This window comes from Achroia grisella, unplaced genomic scaffold, assembly GCF_030625045.1.
Source record: "Achroia grisella isolate CSIRO2021 unplaced genomic scaffold, CSIRO_AGI_Agris_v1 utg856, whole genome shotgun sequence".
Classification (NCBI taxonomy): Eukaryota; Metazoa; Arthropoda; class Insecta; order Lepidoptera; family Pyralidae; genus Achroia; species Achroia grisella.
In genome coordinates, this window is record NW_026713045.1 from 362,722 (window position 1) to 389,266 (window position 26,545).

General features: G+C 31.4%; 2 protein-coding genes and 1 long non-coding RNA gene across 3 annotated transcripts; 1 reads left to right on the top strand and 2 right to left on the bottom strand.

Moving 5' to 3' along the window:
* Positions 1 to 671: 671 nt before the first annotated feature.
* On the bottom strand, positions 672 to 16,200 carry LOC131852730 (polycomb group protein Psc-like). The gene is made up of 8 exons (XM_059203455.1): positions 12,634 to 16,200; positions 11,728 to 11,896; positions 11,176 to 11,263; positions 10,653 to 10,821; positions 4,678 to 4,844; positions 3,598 to 3,893; positions 2,922 to 3,240; positions 672 to 2,625 (listed from the first exon to the last, which is right to left on the bottom strand). The coding sequence occupies exons 1-8, from the start codon at positions 15,958 to 15,960 to the stop codon at positions 2,394 to 2,396; spliced, it is 4,767 nt and encodes a 1,588-aa protein (XP_059059438.1). The 5' UTR covers positions 15,961 to 16,200; the 3' UTR covers positions 672 to 2,393.
* Positions 16,201 to 17,603: 1,403 nt separating this feature from the next.
* On the top strand, positions 17,604 to 20,026 carry LOC131852673 (uncharacterized). The gene is made up of 3 exons (XR_009357948.1): positions 17,604 to 17,758; positions 17,849 to 17,918; positions 19,950 to 20,026. It is a non-coding gene; the product is annotated as an uncharacterized LOC131852673 (long non-coding RNA).
* A 728-nt stretch (positions 20,027 to 20,754) lies between these two features.
* Positions 20,755 to 22,346, bottom strand: LOC131852698 (uncharacterized). The gene is made up of 3 exons (XM_059203413.1): positions 22,105 to 22,346; positions 21,383 to 21,582; positions 20,755 to 20,933 (listed from the first exon to the last, which is right to left on the bottom strand). Exons 1-3 carry the CDS (start codon positions 22,213 to 22,215, stop codon positions 20,852 to 20,854), a joined length of 393 nt encoding a protein of 130 aa, XP_059059396.1. The 5' UTR covers positions 22,216 to 22,346; the 3' UTR covers positions 20,755 to 20,851.
* Positions 22,347 to 26,545: the final 4,199 nt, after the last annotated feature.

A 26,545-nucleotide genomic window follows, 5' to 3' on the forward strand; every position in this document is an offset into this window, starting at 1 on the left:
CCGTAATTAATCACCGTCACACATCCGTAATTCAAATTCAAAAATCACTTACTCATGTAGGACATTTTAGCGGCTTATGAACGTCAAAGTTTTAGATTCTAATTTTTTACCTACTGTTCAGTATACAGATTCAATTAAGAACTGGTAAAACTTAATTAAATTTCTTATTTTTTTAAAAGCCAGTTTATTTACAATGTGTACTTATATGATGTATAACGAATGTAATAATTTAAGTTTTTTTAAAACAGTAACTTCATGGCAATAGGAGATGACTCCTTCTAATGGTAAGTGGCTATCGCTGCCTAAATAAATATACAGCTTCGGGTATATTACAGGTAATTTGAAAATATATACTAGGGCAATATAAGGAAGCAATGAAAAGTAACATCCACAAAAAAGATACAACAACCGTAATGGGATTGCATTACGGTTGTTATATCATTTTTGTGGATGATTTGCGTGTTACATGTCGAATCACGAGATAACATTTCTGGTTGATTGACTATTACGTATATTCCATCATTAATGTTATTGAATATTTGTAATTTTCGAAAGTCTGAATAGCATTACATAGAAAACGTGCCATAAAGGCCATATCGAGCATGGAGTATCTAGCAATTACAAGTAAATCATTTCGATAACCATACGGCTGAGGAAGATAAAATTGGAGTATCTGTTTGTGATATTCAAATAACTGTTTTATACTACATATGAATATAAATACTTCATTGATGCATGAACCGCATCAAAATAACGTTTTTTACAATTTTTGTCTGTCTGCCTGTGTGTTTGTTCCGGCTAATCTCAGAATTGGGTGGACCGATTTTGACGGGACTATTATTAGCAGATAAGTGGTGTAATGAGGCGTAACTTAGGCTACTTTTATTTTAGAAAAATTCTCTAATTAACTTTTTGTTAAATTCCACGCGGTCGAAGTCGCGGGTAGAGCTAGTATAAAAATAAATCTATGACATGACATGTTTTTATTTCATGTACTGTTGTTTTATAGAAACTGTATAAATATAAACATTTTACTAAAAATAGCCCCGGATATATGTCTACAATTCGTAAGCAACCATCGTTCGTTCATCTCAACATATGAACTGTATAACAAATTTTGTATAATAATATAATTTATCGATTGAGAATTAACTATTTCAAACAGACGCTTGTAATCGTTTGTGTTAATCAACATCATAGACAATCAATAAATTACTTTGATAAAAATATTAACAACATATGACAAAAAAAACTGAGTATTTAACGCGTCAAGATAAGTCAAACGAAGTAGGTACGGTTCGTACTTGTTTTGCATTCAGGAATTTTTTTACACTCATCTCAAATTAGGCAGAATATATATTTCATAGAAACACAATAAATATGTTATATATATATTTCATACAAACTACGTCAATTCAATTAAAACTTCAAACAAAATTCCTTTGAAAATTAACTAATTTATAATGTATATTTAAAATTGAAGATAGTAAATAACACACAAAACTCAGTCGTTTAATCAGACCCGTATTAACTGACGTCGTCCTAGATATAGTAGTCTAATAACTACTATAAAGAAAAATTGTCCATATTAAAAGTCTTTAGTCCTTATAAAATGCTATGAAACACTTTGTTGGAACATTTAAAAAATGTTCTGTACACTTATATCTAAAATACTCTTATAAACTAAAAGTACCAGGAGGCATATGAGCAATTTTTATTTCATATTCTGGTCACTGAATTAAATTATGTTAAAATGATAAAAATTACGTACTGCTAACTAACACACACAACAAGCCTCCACAATCAATTAAAGCTAGAAGTAGCGCTGGACTACCCAACGAAATGGATCAACAGCGCAGTATGACGAACATTTATGGTTACTTATATAAAACTATGTGAAAAAAGTACAGTCACGATCCACATGAGTGATGGTTGCGTGTGAAATCTTTCTTGTAGTTTCTTAGATAACAAGCACAAAAGTCCCGTTAACATTCCGTGGATATCAGGTGTCGCTCCGAATTTGGCAAAACCATAAATAAACCGTTACGTTCAGAAACTATTGTCAAGCAAAAAATATCCCGTACTTCTCAAAAAATACCCGTGCAATCGCATTTGGTGTATTTATACCTTTTTGACACGTAAATCTGCATTTCTACCAAAATAAAATATTGCAATAAACATGTATTTTGCTTCTGTAGGCATAGCAATAAATGGGCGGATATATGTAAAATACAGTATCTATTATCTTAATATCTATTTTGGTTGAAACTGTAGTGAATACGTGGTATGTTATGTAGTTAGGTTAAGGCAGAAACTATTATTACGTGGTAGTGTTGGCAGGTGACGTCACTGAGTATGGCGGAGAGCAGGGTATTTTGGTTGAAACTGTCGTATTACGTGGTATTGTTGAGGCAAGTGACGTCATTGAGTATGGCAGAGAGCAGGGGTTTGTCACGGAGTGCGGCGGCGAGCTCGGCCTCGTCCCAGTGCAGCCGCAGGCGTCTTCCGCGTCCGCCCGCGCCTCCGCCCGCAGTGAGCCGCACCGCCCCGCGCGCTTCCAGCAGCGAACACGCACCTGCCATCTCGCTCATGTCCAAGGGAACGATGTTGCGTGCCAACGCCACTCTACGAAAGTTGAAGACATTATCATCATCTCTGGCACTGTTAATTGTCCAGGGTTATTTATTTATAACCAGAACATGACTTTATTTTACTCACATGTGTATAGAGTAAAAAATAATATTAAGCATAAATAATTAGCTCATTAATGATAATAAAAATATTAACAATGTTCATATTTCGGACCTTAAAAAGCAGCGTCCTAGTGATATATCTAGATAGCTCAGAAACTGTTCGTCTTTTAAGCATATTATGAGATACATCTGTATCTTGCCTATGTCTTATTAAATTTGGAATCTCACCTCTTATAAATGTCGTGAAGTTTCCCCATAACAACATCTTTATTTTTGCCCTTTGTTAAAATCAACATGAGACTGCACAATATAAGTTTTTGTTGCATAGGAATGCCGTCATCTACATCATGTTCTATGTTCCTTGACCCACCATAAACATCGTTTAACACTTCTAGGACTTGTTTTAGCTCCACGGTAACTGTGGCATCTTTCATCATATCGTCGACAGATTGATTCTCTGAGAATTTATTACGTCTTGCAAGTTCAATGACCCTTCTTCCTATATCTAAAGCTCGTCTCATATCACCAGAAACAGCAGCAATTTTAGCTGAAAATAGAACGCCATTATTTTTTGTTTCTTATTCTTTTTTTTACATCTAGAAAAAATAAAAAATTGTGCAACTGTAAAGACAGTATCACTATTTCACTGCAGTATACTTGTAAAAACATTTACATTCTAATACACTCACAATAAATTATTTATATATATAGATATATATATCTAGCACTGTACAATCATTTGTACTCATAAGTATAATGTTTGTATCCGTCTAAGGATTATTATAAAAATTTCTTAAAATCATTTCAGTGATAAATTGACCATGCAGCTAGTGTGATCTAGTATTATATATAGCTGTTATGATGCTCTTAGAATTAATAGAAATTTTTAAGAACTATACTGTACCTGCCAACATCTGCAAGGCCACCGGTGAAAACGCATTGCTTTTGTCCTCTCTAGCCAGCACAGTGGTAAAAATATTTATAATCTGTTCTTTGGTGTATGGTGCGAAATGTAAGGTGTTAGGTCTAAGAGAACAACGTGCCTGTAGTCGGGGTAACGTCCTCTCTGTTAAGTCTAGAGCATTAGCGATTCCGATCAGTACTATGTGCGAAGTAAACATAGCTGGCCACTCGAATATTGTATATAACACAGATTGTCTCTTGCTATCTAACTGATCGATCTCGTCTAATACTAGCAAACTGTAATACATAAATAATGATTAAAACAAGTTGTTGAAAAACAGTATTTATTAAGTTGTACAGAAAGTAATTTTGTTTTTTCACGACAGAGAATTTAAATGATTTTTAACAAACGCAACTTCACATTTAAAAGACTTACGAAATTCAATCAATTCTACGCAGTAGTTGTGGTGCTTATTTAAATATGGAGAGCAATACGCAGCATTTTCGTAATATTTATTTATTTTATTACGTTAAAGGTAAAAATGCTGTTTAAGAAAGAAATTAACAAATGTGAATGAATACGATATGTTGACAGTATGCCCAGTATAACTGGTTTGCAAAATTTAATTCCGGCAATTTTTATATCGAAGATGTACCATGTTCTGGAATTTCAGATGCAGGTGATAAAGGAACTAATAAATGCAAATCGGCGAATAACAACATGTGGGATAGGTGACAGGTTAAATTTATCATATTCAACAGTTTATGATCACTTGTGAGGTCTAACTTATTCATTATACGAATATTGTCTTTAATTTCCCACGAAAAAAACTACTTATGCATAAAACATTTCACTTACACAGGAGTTCCTTTACAAATGTTCACTCAGTCGCAGAAAAACTTATCACTGAGAACAGAAACCAGTTCTGAAACCTCCAATTGTGACGGACTGATATAAACAAAAGTGAAATTACAAGACTTATTTTTGAACCATGATTCATTAATTAGTTTTTAAGGAACATATTTCCTTAATATTTAAATTATACATGACTTACTATAAAATAATTTACACGTTACTTACATCATTTTGTGTTTTTTTTGTAAATATTTTTCTATTGCATTCAAACATGCTTTTTCAGTTGACCCTGATGTCCTTATCTGTAGTTCGTTACATATTCTACTATAAATGCTAGCAGCAGACTTCATCATTGTGCAGTTTATATACACTTGTGTGTATCCACTTTTAAACTAAAATATTAAAGATAAATCTATGTTATCATATACCTATAAATAATTGTAATTAATTACTCATCTGCCAGCTAAGTGCATTTTTAGCATCTTCAGTATCTTAGTTTTAAGTCACTCATATTAATCAGACTACTCGACGCATTCTGATAAACATTACATTATTTATCATAGCGGAGTATTACATTACCAAATATATGGGATCACGTTTAGATTTTGGAGTCATTAACAAAAGAATAACATTAAATATGTTTTTATTTGAAAAAAATAGGGTCATGACAGTTATCTCAGATGGGGTATTCAGATACATTGTCGAATAGTGTGTTTTTTTTAGAACGAATAGTTATTAGCCGTATCTGGTCTTTACAGCTTGATCGGACGAAAATGGTGTAAAAAAGAAGAAAATAATTTGTTTTTTAAAAGGATGTCACAAGCACTGTCTGAATATAATAGTTGTTCTGTAAAGACGTAAAATTCTTTTACTCCAATTTTCCTCGTAAAACCGTTCAGGTTATGGGCTATCAGAGCAAATAATAAGTAAATAAATAATACAGAAATAAAAATAGTGTAGAACAACAGTAAAAATATTAATAATGGCAGTCGCAACGGCTGAAGAAATTCACCGAATTTGTCTCTTGGATGATGTCACTTCCTTTCAGCTATGGAAATTTGAAGTAAGAATTCTTGTCGAAGCAAAAGGTCTATTACAATATATTGATAATGCAGACAATACTGAGGAAAAAATACGAACAGGTAAAGACACTATGACAAAACATATTATTCTGCAAAGTGTATCAAAAAAGCATAAAACCCAATTGTTCCAATGCACAACTGCATACGAAATGTTTAGAGTACTATGTGATGTTTTTGAAGGCACAGAAGAACGAAAAAAAAATGAATTTGCTTCAAGATTTTTACAACTATAAATTTGAAAATGACATATCCATGGATGAAAATTTTACAAAGCATGAAAATTTAATACATAGACTGACACAATTTAAAATGCCATTTGATGATGTAAGGATAAAATCTAAAATACTAAACATTCTTTCAAATATAGACAACTACCAATCTTTCGTACCAACAAACAGCTTGGGAAAGTACTCCTAAAGAAGAAAGAACGCTAAAGAACTTAAGAATAAGACTGGTAAAAGAAGAAGAAAGAAAAAATGAGAATTTACAATCAGTGGTCCTAGCTGCTGGAAGAGTAAAGGTAGAATGCGTAAAAATACAGGTAACGGTCAGGCATCTAGCTCGTATTCTACTAATGTGTGTTTTAAATGTAATAAATATATGACAAATTTTACTGGCACAATTTTGCTATATAGCAAAATTGTGCAGGAATTTTTTATTTTGTAAAATTTGTAAGAAAACAATTCATAAAGAAAAAGATTGTTTTTTTTTCGGAAAAATAAAGTAGCGCTCTTAGCAGCAAGTAACAATGTTAAAAGTGAGAGAGCAAATTTTGTTCTTGATTCTGGTTGTACCGTACGTAAAACTAGACCGGGTCAACGACAAAATTTTACTCTCAAATATTAAATCCAAATCTATTGATGTTGGTATAGCTAAAAAAGATGCGACTATGGTATCGCAATATGTAGGTGATTTTATAGGAACAGAATGTGATGTAACGAACGTTTTGTGTGTGCAAGACCTTTCTCGTAATTTACTATCTGTTCCAGAGATTGTTAAAAACGGTGGTACCGTATTATTTGATAGACATGGCGTAGAAATTCGGAGCTGTGGTATAGCTGGTAAAAAAAGAAGATGCAGGCTTATTTGTAGTAAAACTGGATAAAACAAATAAAATTTGAAGAATAGGCATACTTGTCTAATGAAGAAAATGATAACTCAGCTGAAAATTGGCATAGAAAATTAGGACACCCAGGTGAGAAAATTTTAAAAATTTACCTGATGTAGTAAACGGCGTAAAAATAGAAAATAAAATAGGTATGATGACGAGTTGTGAAGTATGTATAAGAGCCAAACAACCAAGGTTACCGTTCAAAACCTTAAGAACTAGAGCAAGTAGGAAACTTGATATAATACACACAGATGTTTGTGGCCCTTTACAAACGGAAACGTGGAATGGTTATAGATATTTTTTAACTGTTTTAGATGATTATAGCCACTATACTAAAGTGTATCTCTTAAAATTTAAGGACGAAGTTACAACATTTTTAAAGAATTTTATTGCAGAAGCAGAACGAGAATCCAATTCAAAAGTTGTTACAATTCGTTGTGACAATGGTGGTGAATATACTTCACACAATTTTAAAAGTTATTGCAATAAAAAGGGAATAAAATTAGACTACTCTGTACCATACTGCCCACAATTAAACGGAAAAGCCGAACGTCTAAACAGAACTATGCTCGAAAAGATTCGTTCTTTGCTATACATGTCTGAAATGAAAAATAAATGTGGGATGAAGCTCTTTATTCCGGTGTATATCTACTGAATCGAATACCAAGTGAATCAATAAATAATAAAACACCTTTTGAACTATGGTATGGAAGGTTACCAAATCTTTCGAATGTTAAAGAATTTGGGTGTGATGCGTTTGCAAAGATATTGCCACCTAGTAAGAAATTGGATGCTAGAGCAGTAAAATATAGAATGATAGGATATACAAATAATGGATACAGACTTTGGGATGATATAAAAAGAAAAGTTATTGTAGCCCGAGATATTACATTTGTAAAAAGAAATATTAAAAATGATGATAGTGAATTAATACTAAAACAAGAAAAAGAAAATGTAAATAAATACTTAAATGAAAAGGAAAACCAAAACAACGAAATGGTAAAAACTGAAATAAATAATGAAACTGAATGAAGAAATAGATCAAATAGAAAAAGAGAACAATGAGAAAATTGACGCACGATTGTTTGAAGACAATTTTGAAGTGGGATCTACTTCTGAAAAATAACAGATCATACAGAACAAGAAGAAAGTCTGGAAAAAGGACAAGAAAGCTACCAGAAAAATACAAAGACTATGTTTTGCTAACCTACGAAGAAGTATTAAAAAGTCCTGAAAAAGAGAAGTGGGAAAGGGCAATCGAAAGTAAACTAAATTCTTTAGAAGAAAATAATGTTTGGAAAATAGTAGATAAATCTGAATCATATGGTCATAAAATATTAACTAATAAATGGGTATTCAGAATTAAAGAAGATGGTAAATACAAAGCTATATTAATCGTAAGAGGTAATGAACAACAAGACGTAGACTACGACGATATATTTAGTCCAGTTGCATCGCAGACCGCAATAAAAATATTGTTCGCCATTGCCGCAGCTAAAAACTACAATATTATGACGTTTGATGTAAAAACAGCCTTTCTCAATGGTAAGTAGGATGGCATCTAACACAAACTGAATACACCAAATCACTTTTAAAGAAGTTTAATATGGATAAGTGCAAATATGCCCAGACACCCGCAGGAGAGGGAGAAGTAGAGTGTGACAAAGAGGAAAAGTTGATGTACCCTTATAGTGAAGCTGTAGACAGTCTCCTATATTTGTCAACAAGAACTAGACCGGATATAGCGTTTGCTGTCAATAAAGCTAGTAGAAATATGGAGAATCCTCAGAAAAGGGACATAGTAGCAGTTAAAAGAATCTTTAGATACCTTTCCGGTACTATAGAGGATGGTTTGTGTTTCAGGTTCGATTCCAATCTCAAAGTTAACATCATTTTGTCATTCTGACTATGCTGACTGCCTTAGAAACTCGGAAAAGTACTACAGTATATGTTATTAAACTTTGTGATGGACCAATTGCCTGGTGCTCAAGAAGGCAACCTATAGTAGCATTGTCTTCTACAGAAGCGGAGTTCATTGCGGCAGCAGAGTGCTGCGAACATACTATGTATATCAAGACGCTTTTAGGCGAGCTAAACGCTAAATCAGAAGACGTGTTATTTAAAATAGATAACCAAAGTGCTATTGCTTTGATTAAGACGGGCGTATTTAATAAAAAGGTCTAAGCACATAGATGTTCGTTACCACTATATCCATGAATTGTATATAAATAATTAATTTATCATTGATTATTGTCCAACAGAACTGCAAATAGCAGATATATTTACAGAAGCCTTAAATAAAATAAAGTTTGATAAACATAAATTCTCTCTGTTAAGGCGAAGTACTTGTTAAGTTAGTTTAGTATATTATTAATTTTATCATGTACTGTAGTTACAAAAATAATTCTCACGCGTGTGTAAATTAGAAGAGAGTGTAAAAAAGAAGAAATTAATTTGTTTTTTATTGTTTAAAAGGATGTCACAAGCGCTGTCTAAATATAATAGTTGTTCTGTAAAGACGTAAAATTCTTTTACTCCAATTTTCCTCGTAAAACTCTTCAAATGGAAGCGAATGTTAAAGATACTCCATATTTCCAGCGGCTGAAGACCAACTCCTGCGTGACGGATACGATTTCACTAGAGTGCTAACCTCGGCCTTAGTTATTATAACACCTCATTTATATTAGGCACATTGATTTTAGAAGAAAAAGTCTAATCCATCACATTTAAAATAAGTAATCATGTTGCTAAGTAACAGTTTATATGTAACGTGCAACTGATCGGAACAAGAATAAATTATATTTACTGCTATATATATGTATATGTAATCCACTGAATATCTCCGTCAGGAATAGAATAGAATAGAATAGAAAATCATTTATTCAAATAAACTTACATTGAAGCACTTTTGAATAGTCATTACGTTTTTTTTAATCTACCGCTCGTTCGGAAAGCTGTCTCATCACAAGAAGAACGAGCAAGAAACTTGCGTGTTGCTCTTTTAAATAATTTTATTATTACTTTACATTTTTAAGTTTAAGTGTGTGAATACAAACCACCAATTAGCACTAATTCAATTAAATACTCAAAAAGAAAAAATATTGAATACATAACCAACTGGTTAAACAATTAATAAGAGGAAATCAGTCATAGTGATTAGAGCAGACCAGTCCCTACAAGCAGCACCCGTTCACGAGTATGACGGATGAGCCAGCCATCACTGCGCTCGACCATATTTTAGGGAGCCCAATGACCCGGCCCACCACGCCGCCACAAGTCTGGACATTTTAGTGAGCATGACTACTCAAAACACTAGACCACGTCAAAGCTACTCTCAGGTTATGGGCCCATTTATTCCCCCATATATTATTTAAATGACACCGTGAATAACACACATACAATGAATGTGGCAGGATACTTCCGTGATATCACAAATATTTTTTTGGTTTAATCCGTGTTTTCTGAAGGAAAGTTGTGTTCAGTTGTTTTTGCGCGAAAGAGTAACAAACATCCATCCATACTCACAAACTTTCACGTTTATAATCTATACATATAATTAAAATTGGAGTATCTGTTTGTAATATTGAAATAACCGTTTTTTACTATTTGCATATGAATATACGGTACATACACCAAAGTAGCATTTTTTTCAATTTTTGTGTCTGTATGTTTGTTCTGCTTAATCTCTGAAATGGTTGAACCTGGATTTTCTTGACAGGTAGGTGATGTAATAAGGAGTAACTTGGACTACTTTTATTTTAGAAAAAATCATTTATCAGTTAATAAAGTATTATTCAGTAAAATAAAGTTAAATTCCTCGGGGACAAAGTTGTGGGTACAGCTAGTATTATAATAAGATTAAGATAACGTCAACAGCTTCTTTATCTATCAATATGTCATCATGTAAAAACTTCCCATATAAACTTACATTAATACAAAGCAATCATATTTGTCTTATAAGTCTGGAAAATAGTTATTTGTATAGGAGATATATAAGACTTAAATACCTTATCCAAATGCAATGTGTAAGATAAACTGGCAGTTTTGCCCGTACCCGGCTGCCCTGACACGTATAGGGAAGCTGATTTCTCACTCTGAAGATGTTCATTCAAAAAGTTGTCCAACCACTGAATTTCTTTTTCCCGACTCGTCAATGGTTTTTGATGTTCAACCACACTGTAACATACAAACAGTACATAAACTCCAAATAAAATACATGTCACAAAACATATTATTGTTTATACAATGTCTTACAAGCATTTGATGAAAGAACTTATGGTGTTATTTTCCAATACAAAATTCAAGTATTATAATTCACAACAGGATTAAAATTAATTAATAAATGTGAATGCTCTATTTTTTATAGGCATACATGAACAAATGTGCGTGCAACATTTAGTTTATAATCTTAGGGAATATTTTGTACCTACCCATTGCCACCCCATATTTACTACTAGTCTACGTCATGATATGCTCGATTTTTTATCTATATATTTTAATAATATGAAGGAACCATGACATACTACTTACTTGCTTTCAGAACTTTCTGTATCCTCAACGTTATAATTACATTTACTGGTTCTTTTTCGTCTTGGCACTTTTGTTGGAATACAATAATCTAAAATTTAATATTAAGCATTATTATGTTTACAATTTACATTATTAAGAAAATGTAAGTCATAGGTAACCTCGTATCAAGTTCAGATCACGCATACAAGCACAACAATATCGGTTCAACTATCATAAATCAAATGTCGAACATAGACGCTTTAGACTGCTGATATCGGCGATTAGTCGTCAGGTTGCCCGAATGCGACGATAGTTCCACCGACGATCTCCAAAGAGGGCACCATGACGTAACCCAACCTAATGGGAAAAATAATCGCATTCAGGCAACCTCACAACTATCTGGCTATTTACCAGCAGCCTTAAATGCTAGTTCAAACGTTGAACACACTCGATTGTAGACACTAACCCGAGTTTACTCGATATCCAACGGACATATCGGGTGTTAAAGGAGTAAAAAAATTACAGCTTAAAAAGAAAAAGATTTTTAAAAAATTTGACATATAGAAACTATACCTTCTGGGCTGTTGTTCTTTAAATTATTATCTAATAAAGATCTCTTCAACTTGTTTACTTCAATTACTTCTGTATTCAGAATATCTAGATTTTCTACATTGGATTTTTTTATTCCTAAATTTACCCTTTTGCGTAATTTAAAAGGTATAGAAGCTTGTACAGCAGACATCTAAAACAAAAAGTCCCTTAATTATCATTAAAAATGTATAATTTATTTACCAACTTATTAATACATACCTTCACAAAGCTTACTTAAAACAAAATAAGGAAATCTCTTAAAAATTTAAGATTGATATAGACATAATAAATGTATCATAAATTTATTTTATAAATACAAGTATATTGATTCGATTTCATAATTTCACAAGTATAAAATACACAATAATTTTTAATTAATGATAATTAAAACTAATTATTATTTTTAATAAAAATCAAAGATATTAATAAACAAGAATTTACTACACACAATTAATAATAATGACGTTATTTACGTCTACATTTGTATTATATATAAAATTATTGTGGCCTCCAGGACTAAAGTACATTCACGAATTACAGGTGTAATATGAGGACATTTTAATACAAGCATATATCAAATATAAAATAAATAAATTGATACTTATTACATAAAATTTTTAGTAAATGTAGTGAAATAACATAAACTTTAAGATTACTTAGTACAAATTCATACATGATTGAATACTTAATAAAATTTTTCTGATAAAACTTACTAGACAATGCTTTTTTTTATCAAAACACAGGCTAAGGCTTAAAACTATCACCACACTAAAACTTATGTACATTAATTTTTGTTTAATTATTCTATCATTCTGATGAAACAAAGTAACCTATATCTACATCCATGTCTTGTATATGTGTATGATCCAGCAATAGACTATTATATTATTGTTTGTCCTTAGGGTTATATTCATTTTGACTTAATGAGTTTTTATAGATAATGTCATATTGTCTCTGGGCTTTGAGCATTTCATACTGTCTCATTAAAGCATGATAATCAGAAGAAGTATTCAACATTGATTTGGCTTGTGGTATGGGTTGGCGAATTGTGGATACTTTACTTCCGGGTGTTACAGATTTAAAGGGCTTAAGACCTGACTTTGATGGTCCTAGTAGAATCTTGGAAGAATCATTCTTCGGTAAACTCATATTTGGTAATTGTAAATTCAGGATCTGATTTGATTGAGTAATATTTTGTTCAGAGGAAGAGTTATGTTTTTCCTCAGCTATAACTAACTTTGGAGAAGAACTAGGAGACCGATTTTGTCTTGGTGAAGGTTGAGTGGTAGGTGATGAGTGGGATGTAACAGAATAATTAGGTGATGAAACAGTTGAGCTGGCACTGGTTGTGGATTTTGTTAAATTGTTCTTGTTTGTGCTTTCCTGTCCTATATTATTAGAGTGAGATGCACTTGGCATTGACTTATCAGGTTTAATTTGATTGACATTACTAGTTGTAGGAACTCTTAAAGTACTAACTGCAGCAGATAGGGGCCTGCTCGATAGTCCGGGAAATATATTGCCTTGAGACATGGTCAATGGCCAACCCTTAGACGGTAAATTTTGTTTCTTTGCTAAATTTGCAATTGATTGCATTCTTTCGAAAGCTTTGTCCAAGGTTTGTTGTGGCCCTAATTGTGTTTGTACATTATGTGTTGTTGACAAGTCTAAAGCACTGCTTGTTTTGGTTTCAGGTATACCACTGTTGTTAGGCTTATTAAGGTTGGTTGGTTTACCAACAGCACTAAAGGTTTTTGGTGTTGCAGGTACAAGTTTTGGAACTTGAGACTTGTTTTTAGGCAGTTTAGATTTCTTATCAGTCTGCAATGACTGCAATTGTTGTTCAAATGTTTGCTGAAATGTGATAGGACCAGAGAAATTACTACTCTGTTTACCTATTTTTGTGTCAGATATTGGTTTCAAATTTGGTATTGGCCCTTTTGCTGATGTTTCTGAAGACTTATTTATAGGTTTAGATTGAGTAGTATTTGCCTCTACTTTGGAGACTGGGTTTAATTTTATTTCAGAATTAGTTTCAAGTTTGTTTATTTTTTTGGAATCAGTGTCTGGTAATTTTAATATTTCTATATAGTTATGTACTGGAGGACTTGGTACTTTATGTGCGAAAGCATTACCAGCACCAGACAAGTTTTTATTTACAACATTCTTCTTCTGTTCCACATTTACAGGTTCATTAGGATTTCGAGCATCTAACTTCTGATCAGTGAGTGTGATGGATAATGATGAAGGTATATTAATTTTACATGAATCAAATAAAGATCGTAGAGAATCTCCTGAAGGTTGTGTACTAATAGGTGGGCCAAGACAAGGTGACTTCAATTGTGAAATAATTTTACTTCTGTCAATATCACTATTATTAGCCAAGAGATCCATTCTAACTTTATTAATTGGTTGTTTATTTTGGAGTGTTTGTACTGAGTTAGGACTTGGTTTTAGATCTGGCATCTTCTTGTGTGTCGAAGGTATAGGTACATCCATAGTTTTACTAACTGGTTGTTGTAATTCTGCTCTTGATACATGAATTTTATGAGGTGAAACTGTTTTTGGTAATGGTACTGGAGGTAACATGTGTAATTGTGTATCATTTGGAGCTTTGCGCTTTGGTGTTGATAGAGGTGCATTACTTAGCCCAATAATGGTTCTTTTTACATTAGCATTCTCTACAAGTTGTAGCTTATTTAAGGATCCCTGCCTAACATCCTTTTTATCTTCTTTATCTCCCACTAAAGGTGTAGAGATATTTGCTGAAGATGGAGCAGTTTTAGATGAACTATCTGGTTTTACTTTTAAAGACATTTCCTGTGTTTTCCCAGTCATATTTCCTGATGTAAGAGAACTGACATGAGAGGAATATTCATTCATATTTGAATTAGTAAGTTTAGTTTTTTCTATTTCAATTTTTAATTTCTTCATTTCTGGTACATTGGGTGGTATATGATATTTTCTTTTGAGAGTTTCTTCATTTTTTGGAGAGCTAGACATTTTTTTTGAAAGGTTTGATTCATCTGTACCACTAATTTCTGTATTATTTGATTTAACTGGTGAAGTCTTTAAATATGTATTTTTTGCAGTAAGCTCAAAGGAATTTAGAAACTGGGATTTCTCTTCATCATCATCAGTTTTCTTAGGAGATACACAACTATTTTTAACTGAATTGCCTTGTATATGTGTAGAACATGCATTATCTTCATTAGTAAGATCTTTGTATTGAAGAACAACATTATCATTGTTTTTCATAGATGTATCACTAACTGTTTTTAAGTTATTAACATCTGGCATAGGACTATTTGTTCCGGAAGAACCATCTGAAGCATGTTCGTTTGCATTTAAGTTTAGCGCTGGACTGCTAATATTTGTATCTTCTGTTGAAGCTGGACTTGGTTTACGGTCTCCAAAATGAGATTCCTTTCTATTAATATCAAATAACCTGTTTCTTATAGCAATATAGTCCTTGATCTGATAGAAAAAACGCATTGGTTCATTTCTTTTCCAATTATAAATATATGCTATGTCCATTAAAGTATAGTAATCTGGTAATGGGACTCTTTTGTATAATATGTCTATTGCAAATTGAGAACTATCTATGTCAAACTTATTACTGAGAAATTTTTTCAGATGACTTATGTTTACAACTGCAGGGCATTGCAAATATCGCCTTGTTGCAGCTGCCATATTCTGGGCTTCATTACTATCTGATGATTTGCTTGATATACTATCTGTATCTGTCACATCAGCATATTCTAAAGAAAAAGAAATCACATCTTCTGGACTAAATATAATTCTTTCTGTGTCTTCACCCCTTTGCTCTGGTGTAGCAGATGCGGCTGGTCCTGGTCTGGAAGCATAAAACTGCTGTCTTCTATCCATTTCCTTTTGAAATAGACCAGGCACAAGCTTGTACACTATATCTTGCAGTGCTTTATCCAATTTAATATTTGGTTTTGCAGAATTAATCATCATTTCACAAACTGGGCAGTAACTTTTTGCTTGTAAGTGCTTTATAATACAACTTCGGCAAAATGAATGCAAACACTCGACAATGGTGGTTGCGTCTATATAATAACCATGGCATAATGGACAAGTTATATGTTCATTTACTTCTCCCAATAAAGTTCTCTGAGGAACTACTCCATTGTTTTTCTGCTCAGTCATTTTTACCACTTTTTTATCAGGAAGCTTAATGGAGGTAACCATTTTTAAAACAGCATATCCAGCGTCACTAAAATGTATAGAAATAGGCAGCTGTTACAAGAGTCCGAAATGTCAGATGCATTTTTCCCACATTTTAATAGAACACCATACTATTTTTAACAAAAAACACTTTGAGACAGATTTATACAACTTATTTTACTGGTTAAAACATTCTTTGATCAATAAGATATAATTAAAACAAAGATTAAACAAAATTACGATCCGTAAATACACTGATGTAAGTAAAATGTGTGTATTGTATACTCATTATCAATATGTTGGTAACACTGCCACTGACCGACGAAGAAACAAAGTTATTAGATTATTAGTATAAAAGAAACGATTTTCAACTTACATTGTGTTATATAGCAAATACGTCACACTTATTTTGAGACTAAATTATGTTATCAATATAGGAATAATAACAAATGAATATTAGAATACTAAAACCGCATAGGAAAGATGTCAATTTTGGCGCGAACTGCGAACACAGATCAAGCGCGAACAGCTATATTTATTTACAGCACAGATAACTTAGCCACACAAAGTGTTAGCAAAAGCTGTCAAAATATAACTTTAATCTAACAGAGTAGCAAATTTTCAGGGTTTTGCATTATCAAGTTTTCTTATCTTGAGAAAAACTGTTAACAACTAACTTAGTATTAGTAAGGTGCAGTCATGAAAAAGTAGATCGTAGGATTTGGGAAAAGATGTACCGTAAGCGAGTCACGCTTACCATGAATAAATTACGCTATATAATTGAAATAAAATAATAACAAAACAGAGAATAAATATTTTCCTAAAAGATTTACGCATCATGGCTACCAGTAATTTAATTCACATTATATAGTTGAATTTCCTAATGAGTGACGATTATTGTAAAAATTGTTTTGTTAATAAAATAAAAGAAATAAATTTAGTAGTAATAATATAGTAGAAAAATTAATAATTAGACTATTTTTTATTTGTAGGCCTTACTTAAAATTATATCAGTATAAACGTGCTGTTATATTCTTACTAATATATATAATTCACTATATATTTTAATGTCGTATTCGTAGTGGAATATTCTCGTACAGACAAAACGATACCAGATACATAGAGACAGAATGTAGGGAACTCCATCAATAAGGAGGACAACGAATACACTGATATTATTATGAAAGTCATGGACAGAGTGTATGAGTAATAAAGAAAGAAGAAAAGTGTAAGCGGTGAATTTAGTTTAGTTCCATCCCCCGCCAATACCGTTGCCTTTTAGGGACCGAATTCCTTGCTGTTAATTTAATTGTTGTAATTATCATGTCCATACACAATATATGTATGTAAACAGCTACATCTGGTGCATTTCCTTCTACCTATAAGCTACTACACACAACACCTACAGAATATTAGTGGCCATCATAGCAGCTAAATTTTAAGAAAATACAGGGCTAAAATAAAGTGAAAAATTTCATAAGTATTTTAATATGTTAGAATGTATAATCATATTTAGATTATAATAATTCTTTGACAATTATTTGCATACACGCAGAACAGTACCTACTGTCTACTCTATTTTAAAATTTTACTGGAAGTTTAGCACAATTTAGTTACCGATTTAGCACAATTACAATTTTTTATGTGGTCACACTCCAACATACATATTTCCTTTTTCTATATAATTCTTTTACGAGTGGGTCGACATATTGTGTTGTCGCTATGACATCGAAATCTTAAATTTATATTGCAATCATTGAATATAACAGTTATTTTTCATAACTATCACTAAAAGTTTTATTAATTTGATATGAGAGCAAAGGTATTTTTAATTTAAGTACTATATTCTTATATTTCGACATGTCACTACAATCACGTTTTAATTATTATAATTATATTTTTATTATTATAGTGGCGTAAGAAGCGTATGCGGAGGCTAAAACGTAAAAGGAGGAAGATGCGTGCAAGGTCCAAATAAAATGGTACGTATTCATTGAAATATTGATTTTACTTAGAATTTTGAGGTTAATCATCGATCATGTATACATGCTTTGTAAGTCCTATTATTGTATACCATTATCTTTCATGTCGGTGGTGCATGTGTCAGCGAATCTAAAAAATTATATGAAGGTTATTTAGATTCGACTAGTCCACATGGTAATTTTTTTGGAATTGTTGATTATGCACCTTCCAATGGTAACGACAATAGGACGAGGATGAAGTCGGGTTATTTAGACAATTGTTACAAATTAATGAACCATGACCATATTGTTTTCTAAGGAACAGCGTGGTTGTTTAACTGGTACATTGCTAGCAAGCTAGCTACCACTTAGTGGAAATTATTACACTTCATTTTTTGAAGGGCCACATTACTGAATTCTTTCCCCTCATTCACATGGCAATAGGTTAATAATAATAGAGCTTCAAGGAAATGTTAATATTACGAAATGTATATTGTAGACATTTTGGTTGGTTTTAGATACATAAATTATATATTCTGACATGAAAGTGAAACCTTGCCTTGATTGGTCTCTTTGCTAGATCAGTATTTTGCAAATGTGATAATATCAATTTTAGAAAATTCTGTGTTAAAATTGCCATTATAGTCTAATTGTGATGTTTTGGTCAGTGTACAAATTTGGCCATAATGTCATTTTTGTCATCTTATTTCAATACTGGCTACCCACTCTGGTACTTTTCGTTTGGGGAGTACCTATGTTAACCTTCTTCTTGAATCGCTATCTATTCAAATCCATTGCATAATTTAAAAATATCTAAACAAACAGACATGGGAAATAACTTCATTTTATACTATTAAGAATTTGCATTTCTGAATGTTGGTAGTTATAGAAATATATTTAGCAAATTCACTGTGATGCCATGTATATTTATTATTTATATTACGATTTATTATTAAAAATAATTTATTTAAACATTAATGGTTATCGATTTAAATCTGCCAGATATGAAATGACTAGATACTGAAGCTTATGAATTAAATATAGTGAACATACTAAGTAGGTATAGTTTGTGCTGCAGTAACCACAGACCATTCCAGGTTGATTGGGTATTCAAAACTGATTTAATCTTTGCCATTAAATCTTATATTAAGAGGATCCATGTTAATAAAGTTATACAATCACAAATTTTTGGTTATCAACACATGTCTAATGTAGACACTGATTTTTACTGATGTTGTGGAATATCTCTACATATTAAGAGCCTTAGCACTAGGACGACTTTTATGAAATTTGTATATTATTCCTGTTCAATATACAACATTATATGAAATATAATATTCTTTATTTTATCTGTGGACAGCAGGATGAACTTAATAATTTGAGTTACCATTACATTTATTTTTATGTATTTTTTCTTGGACCTAGATTTATGTGTGTAGCATATAAATTCTTAAATATCTTGTTATCAATTCAATTATTATTAGGTGTAGAAAGCTATTTAAAGTCTATTAACGGTCTGTGAATTTGGTATATATTATAGAATATAATACATAAATAATAAATGTTGATCATGTAATTAATGAATAATACAGTTGTATTTATTAGCCTAATTAACCGGAATTTACTGGATGAGAACAAAACTGCTTTCCTTCATAAAGTCTTATAAAAAATCTGAATAAGTTCATCATTCAAAAAGGTATTAATGAATATTCTGTGAAATATTTTACTCTAATTTGATTAGTTGTTACCTTTTTTTAGTTATGAATATCAGAATTGCATTTTTAGGTACCTATGGGATACAATAATCTAGAAATATTTTTTACCCTCTGAGGCAGTCGTCTTCTCATTATGAGAATTAACGTAAAGAATTGGAGGGAATAATAAATGGCCATCTCCACCCTTATGATATTATAATATCAAAAGGACTATTAAATGGCGAACATTTTATATCTATTATATTAAGTGCTAGTATTTAGCATATGTTTTTGTGTTATTTTTTTAATCCTGATACTGTTTATAAACATCTTTTAATAATGTTTTTTTTCGTTTTAGGTACATTGTGGGCGTAATACGATTAATATCTCTTACTACTGCTTGTGCAAAATAAAAAAAATATAAAAATCTTATAATTTGTTTAATTTGTCCTGAGACATATATAATATTAGGGTGAATAGTAGCTATATAATCTGAAATTCAGCAAAATTGCTTAGAGGATGATTGATTAGTAATAAACTGCATTAATTTCACACGGTGGCCGTTCATCTTAGTGCATAATACAAAATAATGTCAGTTTTTTTACTATAATAATTTCGTGATTCAATTTTCAGAAAGCGGTTTCTGTCAAAAAGGAGTCGACAAACTTGTCTGACGCATGATTCGATGGATTGGTGCGAATTCGTATTACAGAATCTGCATTCTGGCAATTAAATCTAATCTACATATTATCTACTTCATTGAATATGACTGCCTCGGTAGTCTGGCAGTATAGCATAGCGCTTTACTTTCTATAGTCGCGGATTGCAAACTATTAATATTTTTAATAGTATAAATTGACAAAATGTTGTTTGGTCATAATACAGTGAACCCGCGGTAATCCGACATGGTCTATTATTTATTATTGAATATTTTTTTGACAATATACTTCAAGAGTGCATATACATTCATACATATATAACGTAGAATCTTATCACTGGATCTGCAATTTGTCGGATTACAAGATACTCTTTTATAAAAAATTCCGGACTATATCCGACAAATTCGATGGTCCTACACTGCCTTGCAAAACGTATAATCAATCATAGCTTATCCTATAATGCTTTTGAAGTCGTCAAGTAGAACTAACTACACCTGGAGATTAAAATTTTTCAAAAGTAAAAAGTTTTATTTCTATATTAGTAGTAGAAAATTGTTATTTTATAATAGACGAAGCAAGCCTATTTGTATGTTTATTTTGTTTATGCTTTTTCCTTTTCATATATCATTGCTTTATCATTTGGCAGCCGTTTATTATCTGTTTTACTTCCTACTTCTTGAAATCTGAAAACATTAGGATATAATGAATCTCTTAATAAACTTAGGGACTAGACAATCACAATATTACTAAAGCATTATTTTTCATATTACAGAATAATAAGACAAAGTAGCGTGCGTAGTATGGCAGAGTGAGGGCTAGCCTGCTCTGTTTAAAAGTCAAATGGTTATCAGTATAACAATATTTGTCTGCATCGATTCTCGGACAATAGAAACATTTGTATTTATTCATAGGTATGGTTCTTTATATTCATTTGGTTGTTTTCTATTATATAAGTATTTTATCAGTTATTTAGTAACCATACTTCTGTTTAGTTTGGACTCGGATGGTGTGAATTGTCTTGGGTAATTTTTATACACACGGTGCTGCTCGCCAGTTACTTGAAACTCGGCTTGACACGCTACCGCGTATCTAGATTGTAACGAAAAAAATATACATAGAGGACATAGCTTACTTTTTCATTTTAAAAGGTTCCTTTTTTTCCAGATTGGGTGATTGATGATTGGTTTTAAAAGTTAATACGTAGCGCTTTACTACATCAACATTGACTGTGGTATTTTCAGGATACATTCGCTTTTTCCACACTTCTCTCTCCTCAGTCCACATTCTTTGATACTCATATGATAATAACCACTCGATTCGAGAATTGCCTTCCTATATATAATTAATAACGACAAACGTCTATAAATAGTAAAAACTAACAGTTTGAAAAAACCTATCTACATACATAAAGCACTTAATGAACGTTCCCAGGGTCAGCTTATCGCATCGTTTGATACATAATTTTTATATTCCCTGTATGTTCTGGATTCAATATTAAATATCAAGAATGTTTCTTTTTACGCTACTAGAATGGCAAACAAACCTACGGGATAAAGCCCATCTGATAGAAAGTGGTACCCGTCAAGATAGTATGTAGATACATAATATACCTAAATAAACAACACCACAAATATTGATCATAATCTTGTCACGCTCGTGATATATCAAGTGGGTAACATGCGTTGCCATTCTGGATTACAAAGTTGACCTACCTATGAAGACTGTATGTATATACCTGCCTTGGTCGTAATTTCACCCATCACTAATATGAACTCGATAATTTTATAACTACCATTTATTAGCTTCTGTTAAATCTATAGTATCAGCAGCTGTTAATAAAAGTAATAATAATACCATGAATTTCCAAGGTTGGGGATTATAACGGGGAAAATCGGAAGATATAATATTGTGTATAGGACGACACTGCGTAGCTTTTTCCCATTTTATTACACCCATTCGACCCATTTCAATAAACAATTATAGACTGAAGTATTGTAAATTTTAAAATATATAAGAACCCAAACTATTTTTGAGTAAGAACAAATTTGATAGTTGTAAATGACAATACAAAAGTGTCTACATTGAACTATGGTGTACTCGTGTATTTAAGTACCTACTTATGAATCTATGATTGAGACGAATTTGAATTTAGAAATGTAACTAAAAAGTGCAAATTAGACTTAAATATCCGAAGGTTCTCAACAAACAATACCTTATTAATTCTAAATATATGATATAAATAGCTGTACCCGCGACTTCGTCCGCATAAAATAGTGACCTAATCCAATAAAAGCCAAAAGTTTCATCGTTTTAGCTTTAAAAGTACAGAATTCCAAACAATTCAATCAACAGCCTGAAAAATAAGTTTCAAACATCTAGCTTTGAAAATGATGACACTTCCATACAATCTCTCATATCTCTTTCAACCCCTTATCTTTATCTTAATAGGCTAAAAATTAAAATTCAAGCTCTAAATCCTTTTCCTTTAAATCCCTTGCAACCCATATTTCTTTATTTAAATTTAATCAACAGTCTAAAAAATCAGTTTCAGGCTTAAAGCTTTGAAAATGGCGTTATATCCATACAACCTTACCACCTTATGCACCTATCCGTACATCCCTTTTTCACATTAAAAAGTTACCTATATCCATTCGCGGGGTCTAAGCTTATGGGTTACAAATTTCATTTAAATCGGTTCAGTAGTTTTGACGTGTAAGCGAGATAGACAGTTATAATATTAGTGGGGTATTTAATAAACTAACCCAAAAATACCAATGAAAAAAGTTTCAACATGAAGCATAAAAATAATGAATTTCCATGAAAACTTTCATCCAGTAGTTTATCCCCCTTTAATGTTAAAAAAGTGATTGGTATCGATAGAATTCTTCATAGTTTTGCAAACGTTTTAAAAAACAAAACTGTGTTTTCAAAAATGTTTAATCAATTTTTAAAAAGTTATATATACATGTTAAAATGAAATAATGCGTTTAGAAAAGTAATTTTCATATATTTACTCATTTTGTTATTTTCCAGTACTTAATTACACTTTAATCAGTGCTAATATGGGGCTCAATGTTTTCAAAATGCTTTCATAGATGGCATTGTCGTCATTTGTATCGGCCTAATTAAATGTCTTTTTTATATTTTCCAATAATAAGCACTTAATATATTATTATTGTAAATTAAACATATAAAAAATTTTTAAGTAAATTAAAAATAGCCGAACAAGCAAGTAATACTATTTCCAATGATACTTATGTATGAAGTGTCGTCATATTAAAAATACATACATGTATTATCGATTTTTTTGAATAATCGATAACAGGATTTTATTACAGCACATTATTCGATGATGCTTTTAATGAGTCGTTGTGAACAGTAAATTTTCATTATTCTGTATTATAGCAGTGTTCCGTTTCAAAGAACGGAATATAGTAGTACATTATTAGTGTCGTTGGTTATTTACATTTGTACTGAAAAATCGATTACATAATAATTTAAAATATCGCGTACGAATCGTTGCTGTCTTCTAATACTGGCAACTGGTAATATTAAAATAGTATTTAAAAAAAAGAGAGAAATCGACCCTAACTCGAATACCATAAAGTTGATTTTCCTTTCTCATTAATATCATAGCAGTTTGTTTTTAACTTGCGTATGACTCTGTGGTTTATGTTTAACGTGTATTGTTATTGTACGGTGCATACATTTCAAAAATTATCTTTTAATGTAGGTACATACATTTCTTTCATACATTTCATACATGTCAAAAATTATCTTTTAATGTAGGTACATACATTTCTTTCATACATTTCATACATTTCAAAAATGAACTTTTTATGTAGGTACATACATATCTTTCATACATCTCATACATTTCAAAAATTATATTTTAATGTAGGTACATACATTTCATACATGTCAAAAATTATCTTCTAATGTAGGTACATACATACATTTCTTTCATACATTTCATACATTTCAAAAATGAATTTTTATGTAGGTACATACATTTCTTTCATACATCTCATACATTTCAAAAATTATATTTTAATGTAGGTACATACATTTCTTTCATACATTTCATACATGTCAAAAATTATCTTTTAATGTAGGTACATACGTTTCATACATGTCAAAAATTATCTTCTAATGTAGGTACATACACATACATTTCTAAAATGAACTTTTTATGTAGGTACATACATTTCTTTCAGGTCCTTACATTTCATACATTTCAAAAATTTCATACAATACATTTCTTTCATACATTTCAAAAATTATCTTTTAATGTAGGTACATAACACCCCATGTCAGACCCCTTGTATTTGGAAGAAACTTAAAAATAATGCCAAAAATATTAGATGAATATATTTTTAATACGAATATTGTTTTATTTTTGTTCATCAACTTTATCCCTCACTAACAATACTAGTAGTAGTACATAACCTGGTTTATACCGCTAAAGATATTGAAAGATATACGAGTAATTCAGAATGTTATCAAGTTCAAAATAAGCACACATTACTTGCTTAGATAACAGAGTAATATTACTCGTAATAAAAACATTTGTAACACCCATATGTATACTACGTATGTATAGTAAGTACTTACGCTGCGGCGCCGTGAGACTCGTCTACCTCATCTACTAACCAATAGGAGCGCGCCTCTCGTGTTTCCAGAAAGTTCGCGACTAACGGACGATATAGTAGTAAGGCAATGAGTGTCCCAGTGACATCATTATAATATTTTCTCGTTAAATTTTATTGTAATATACACAATTTCGCACTAAATAACGTGTTACCCCGTTACACATTTCTAATAATGAAAAACCTAGACCGACCCTGTTCACTTAATCTTACAAGATCTGACTTTAAAAATTACGATATCCTCATATAGCCTTTCATTTCCCCTTTCAATACTTTTTCGCATTAAAAAGTAGCCTTTCTCAGGGTCTACATTATCTGTCTACCAAATTTCAATTAAATCAGTTCAGTAGTTTTGGCGTGAAAGCGAGACAAACAGACAGACTGAGTTACTTTAGCATTTATAATATTTGTAAGAATATCGCTATTAAAAATAGGGGTTGGTGAAAGACGGGTGAAAATTTAGGCGTGTATGTATTTTCAATGTAACATTATAAATAAATAAAAAATTGTCCATAATACAAAAAAATATTTTTTCGGGGTAGGCCACCCCTATGACTTAGGGGTATAAAAAATAGATAACAACCCTACCTCAGACCTGGCAAGTATACATATCAAATTTCATCAAAATGTGGGAGAAATATGGCAACTAACACTGTGATACAAAATTTATATATAAGATATAGCGGAATTCTCATTAGGTAAAAGAGGGGTACATCGTAGAATACATGAGGTATATACCAGTAAATTAATTGTAGCTAAAATCAGTCTCATACATATAACGATTGAAATAAAAAAAAGATTTTGATACATGAACAGTATAAACGTATCAAAATCGGGCTATATGTATAGCGCAGACGCGTTACAACATATCAAAAAAATAGGCATGGAATGTAAAATAAACCATAACATAATAGGTATATACATTGGCACATAAGCCATATCTGCAGAGTGTCTGCTAACGATATTATACCTACACATTTACATTGAATCTTGAATCGTCCCTAATGAGGTACACGATACAGTTACCTACATATCTATTATATACATATCTTTGCAAAACAGATGTCATGTAGACTGAATTGACTGCCATCTATTTTCATGCTTTGTTACTAAGCACCCACTAGTAATCCGAACTGCTTCAGATCTAGCGACATCTAGCGGCTACGGTGGCGAAATAAAATAGCCCGAAGAATAGCCCGAGTTAGGAAGGAACCATTTTCTTGTATGGGATGGGGTATCTGTATGTAATATTATGTTATCTGTGATATTAGTAAGGTATTTAATAAACTGACCCAAAAAGCCAAAGAAAAAAGTTTCGTTGTTCTAACTTCAAAAATGACGAATTTACATAAAAACTTTTACTACTTGATGATTAATTTAAGAAGAATGAAAATATATAAAAACTTGTATCCCCTCTAATATATTTTAGCCCCCTAAGAGATTTTTTCTTCCAAATTTTGGATTTCATTTATTTATATTTAATCAACAGCCTCAAAAATAAGTTTCAAGCTTCTAGCTTCAAAAATGACGAATTAACATATTTTTTTATCCCAACATTTATTTAAGAAATGGAATTTTTAAGGGACTTTTTTTTTAAACTTTGTATGTTATATTTCTTTATATTGTGTACAGTTTCTGCGTATTTG

What these genes read in the sequence shown, in the direction of transcription:
- LOC131852698 (XM_059203413.1), bottom strand. Translation starts at nt 22,215, where the DNA reads ATGGGTCGAATGGGTGTAATAAAATGGGAAAAAGCTACGCAGTGTCGT. An exon ending in CCCAACCTTGGAAATTCATG is followed by an intron (nt 21,583 to 22,104) that starts GTATTATTATTA and finishes AATTATATATAG; the next exon opens with GAAGGCAATTCTCGAATCGA. An exon ending in GAACCTTTTAAAATGAAAAA is followed by an intron (nt 20,934 to 21,382) that starts GTAAGCTATGTC and finishes TAATGTTTTCAG; the next exon opens with ATTTCAAGAAGTAGGAAGTA.
- LOC131852730 (XM_059203455.1), bottom strand. Translation starts at nt 15,960, where the DNA reads ATGGTTACCTCCATTAAGCTTCCTGATAAAAAAGTGGTAAAAATGACT. An exon ending in ACAGAAAGTTCTGAAAGCAA is followed by an intron (nt 10,822 to 11,175) that starts GTAAGTAGTATG and finishes TGTATGTTACAG; the next exon opens with TGTGGTTGAACATCAAAAAC. An exon ending in GGCCTTGCAGATGTTGGCAG is followed by an intron (nt 3,241 to 3,597) that starts GTACAGTATAGT and finishes TTCTATTTTCAG; the next exon opens with CTAAAATTGCTGCTGTTTCT.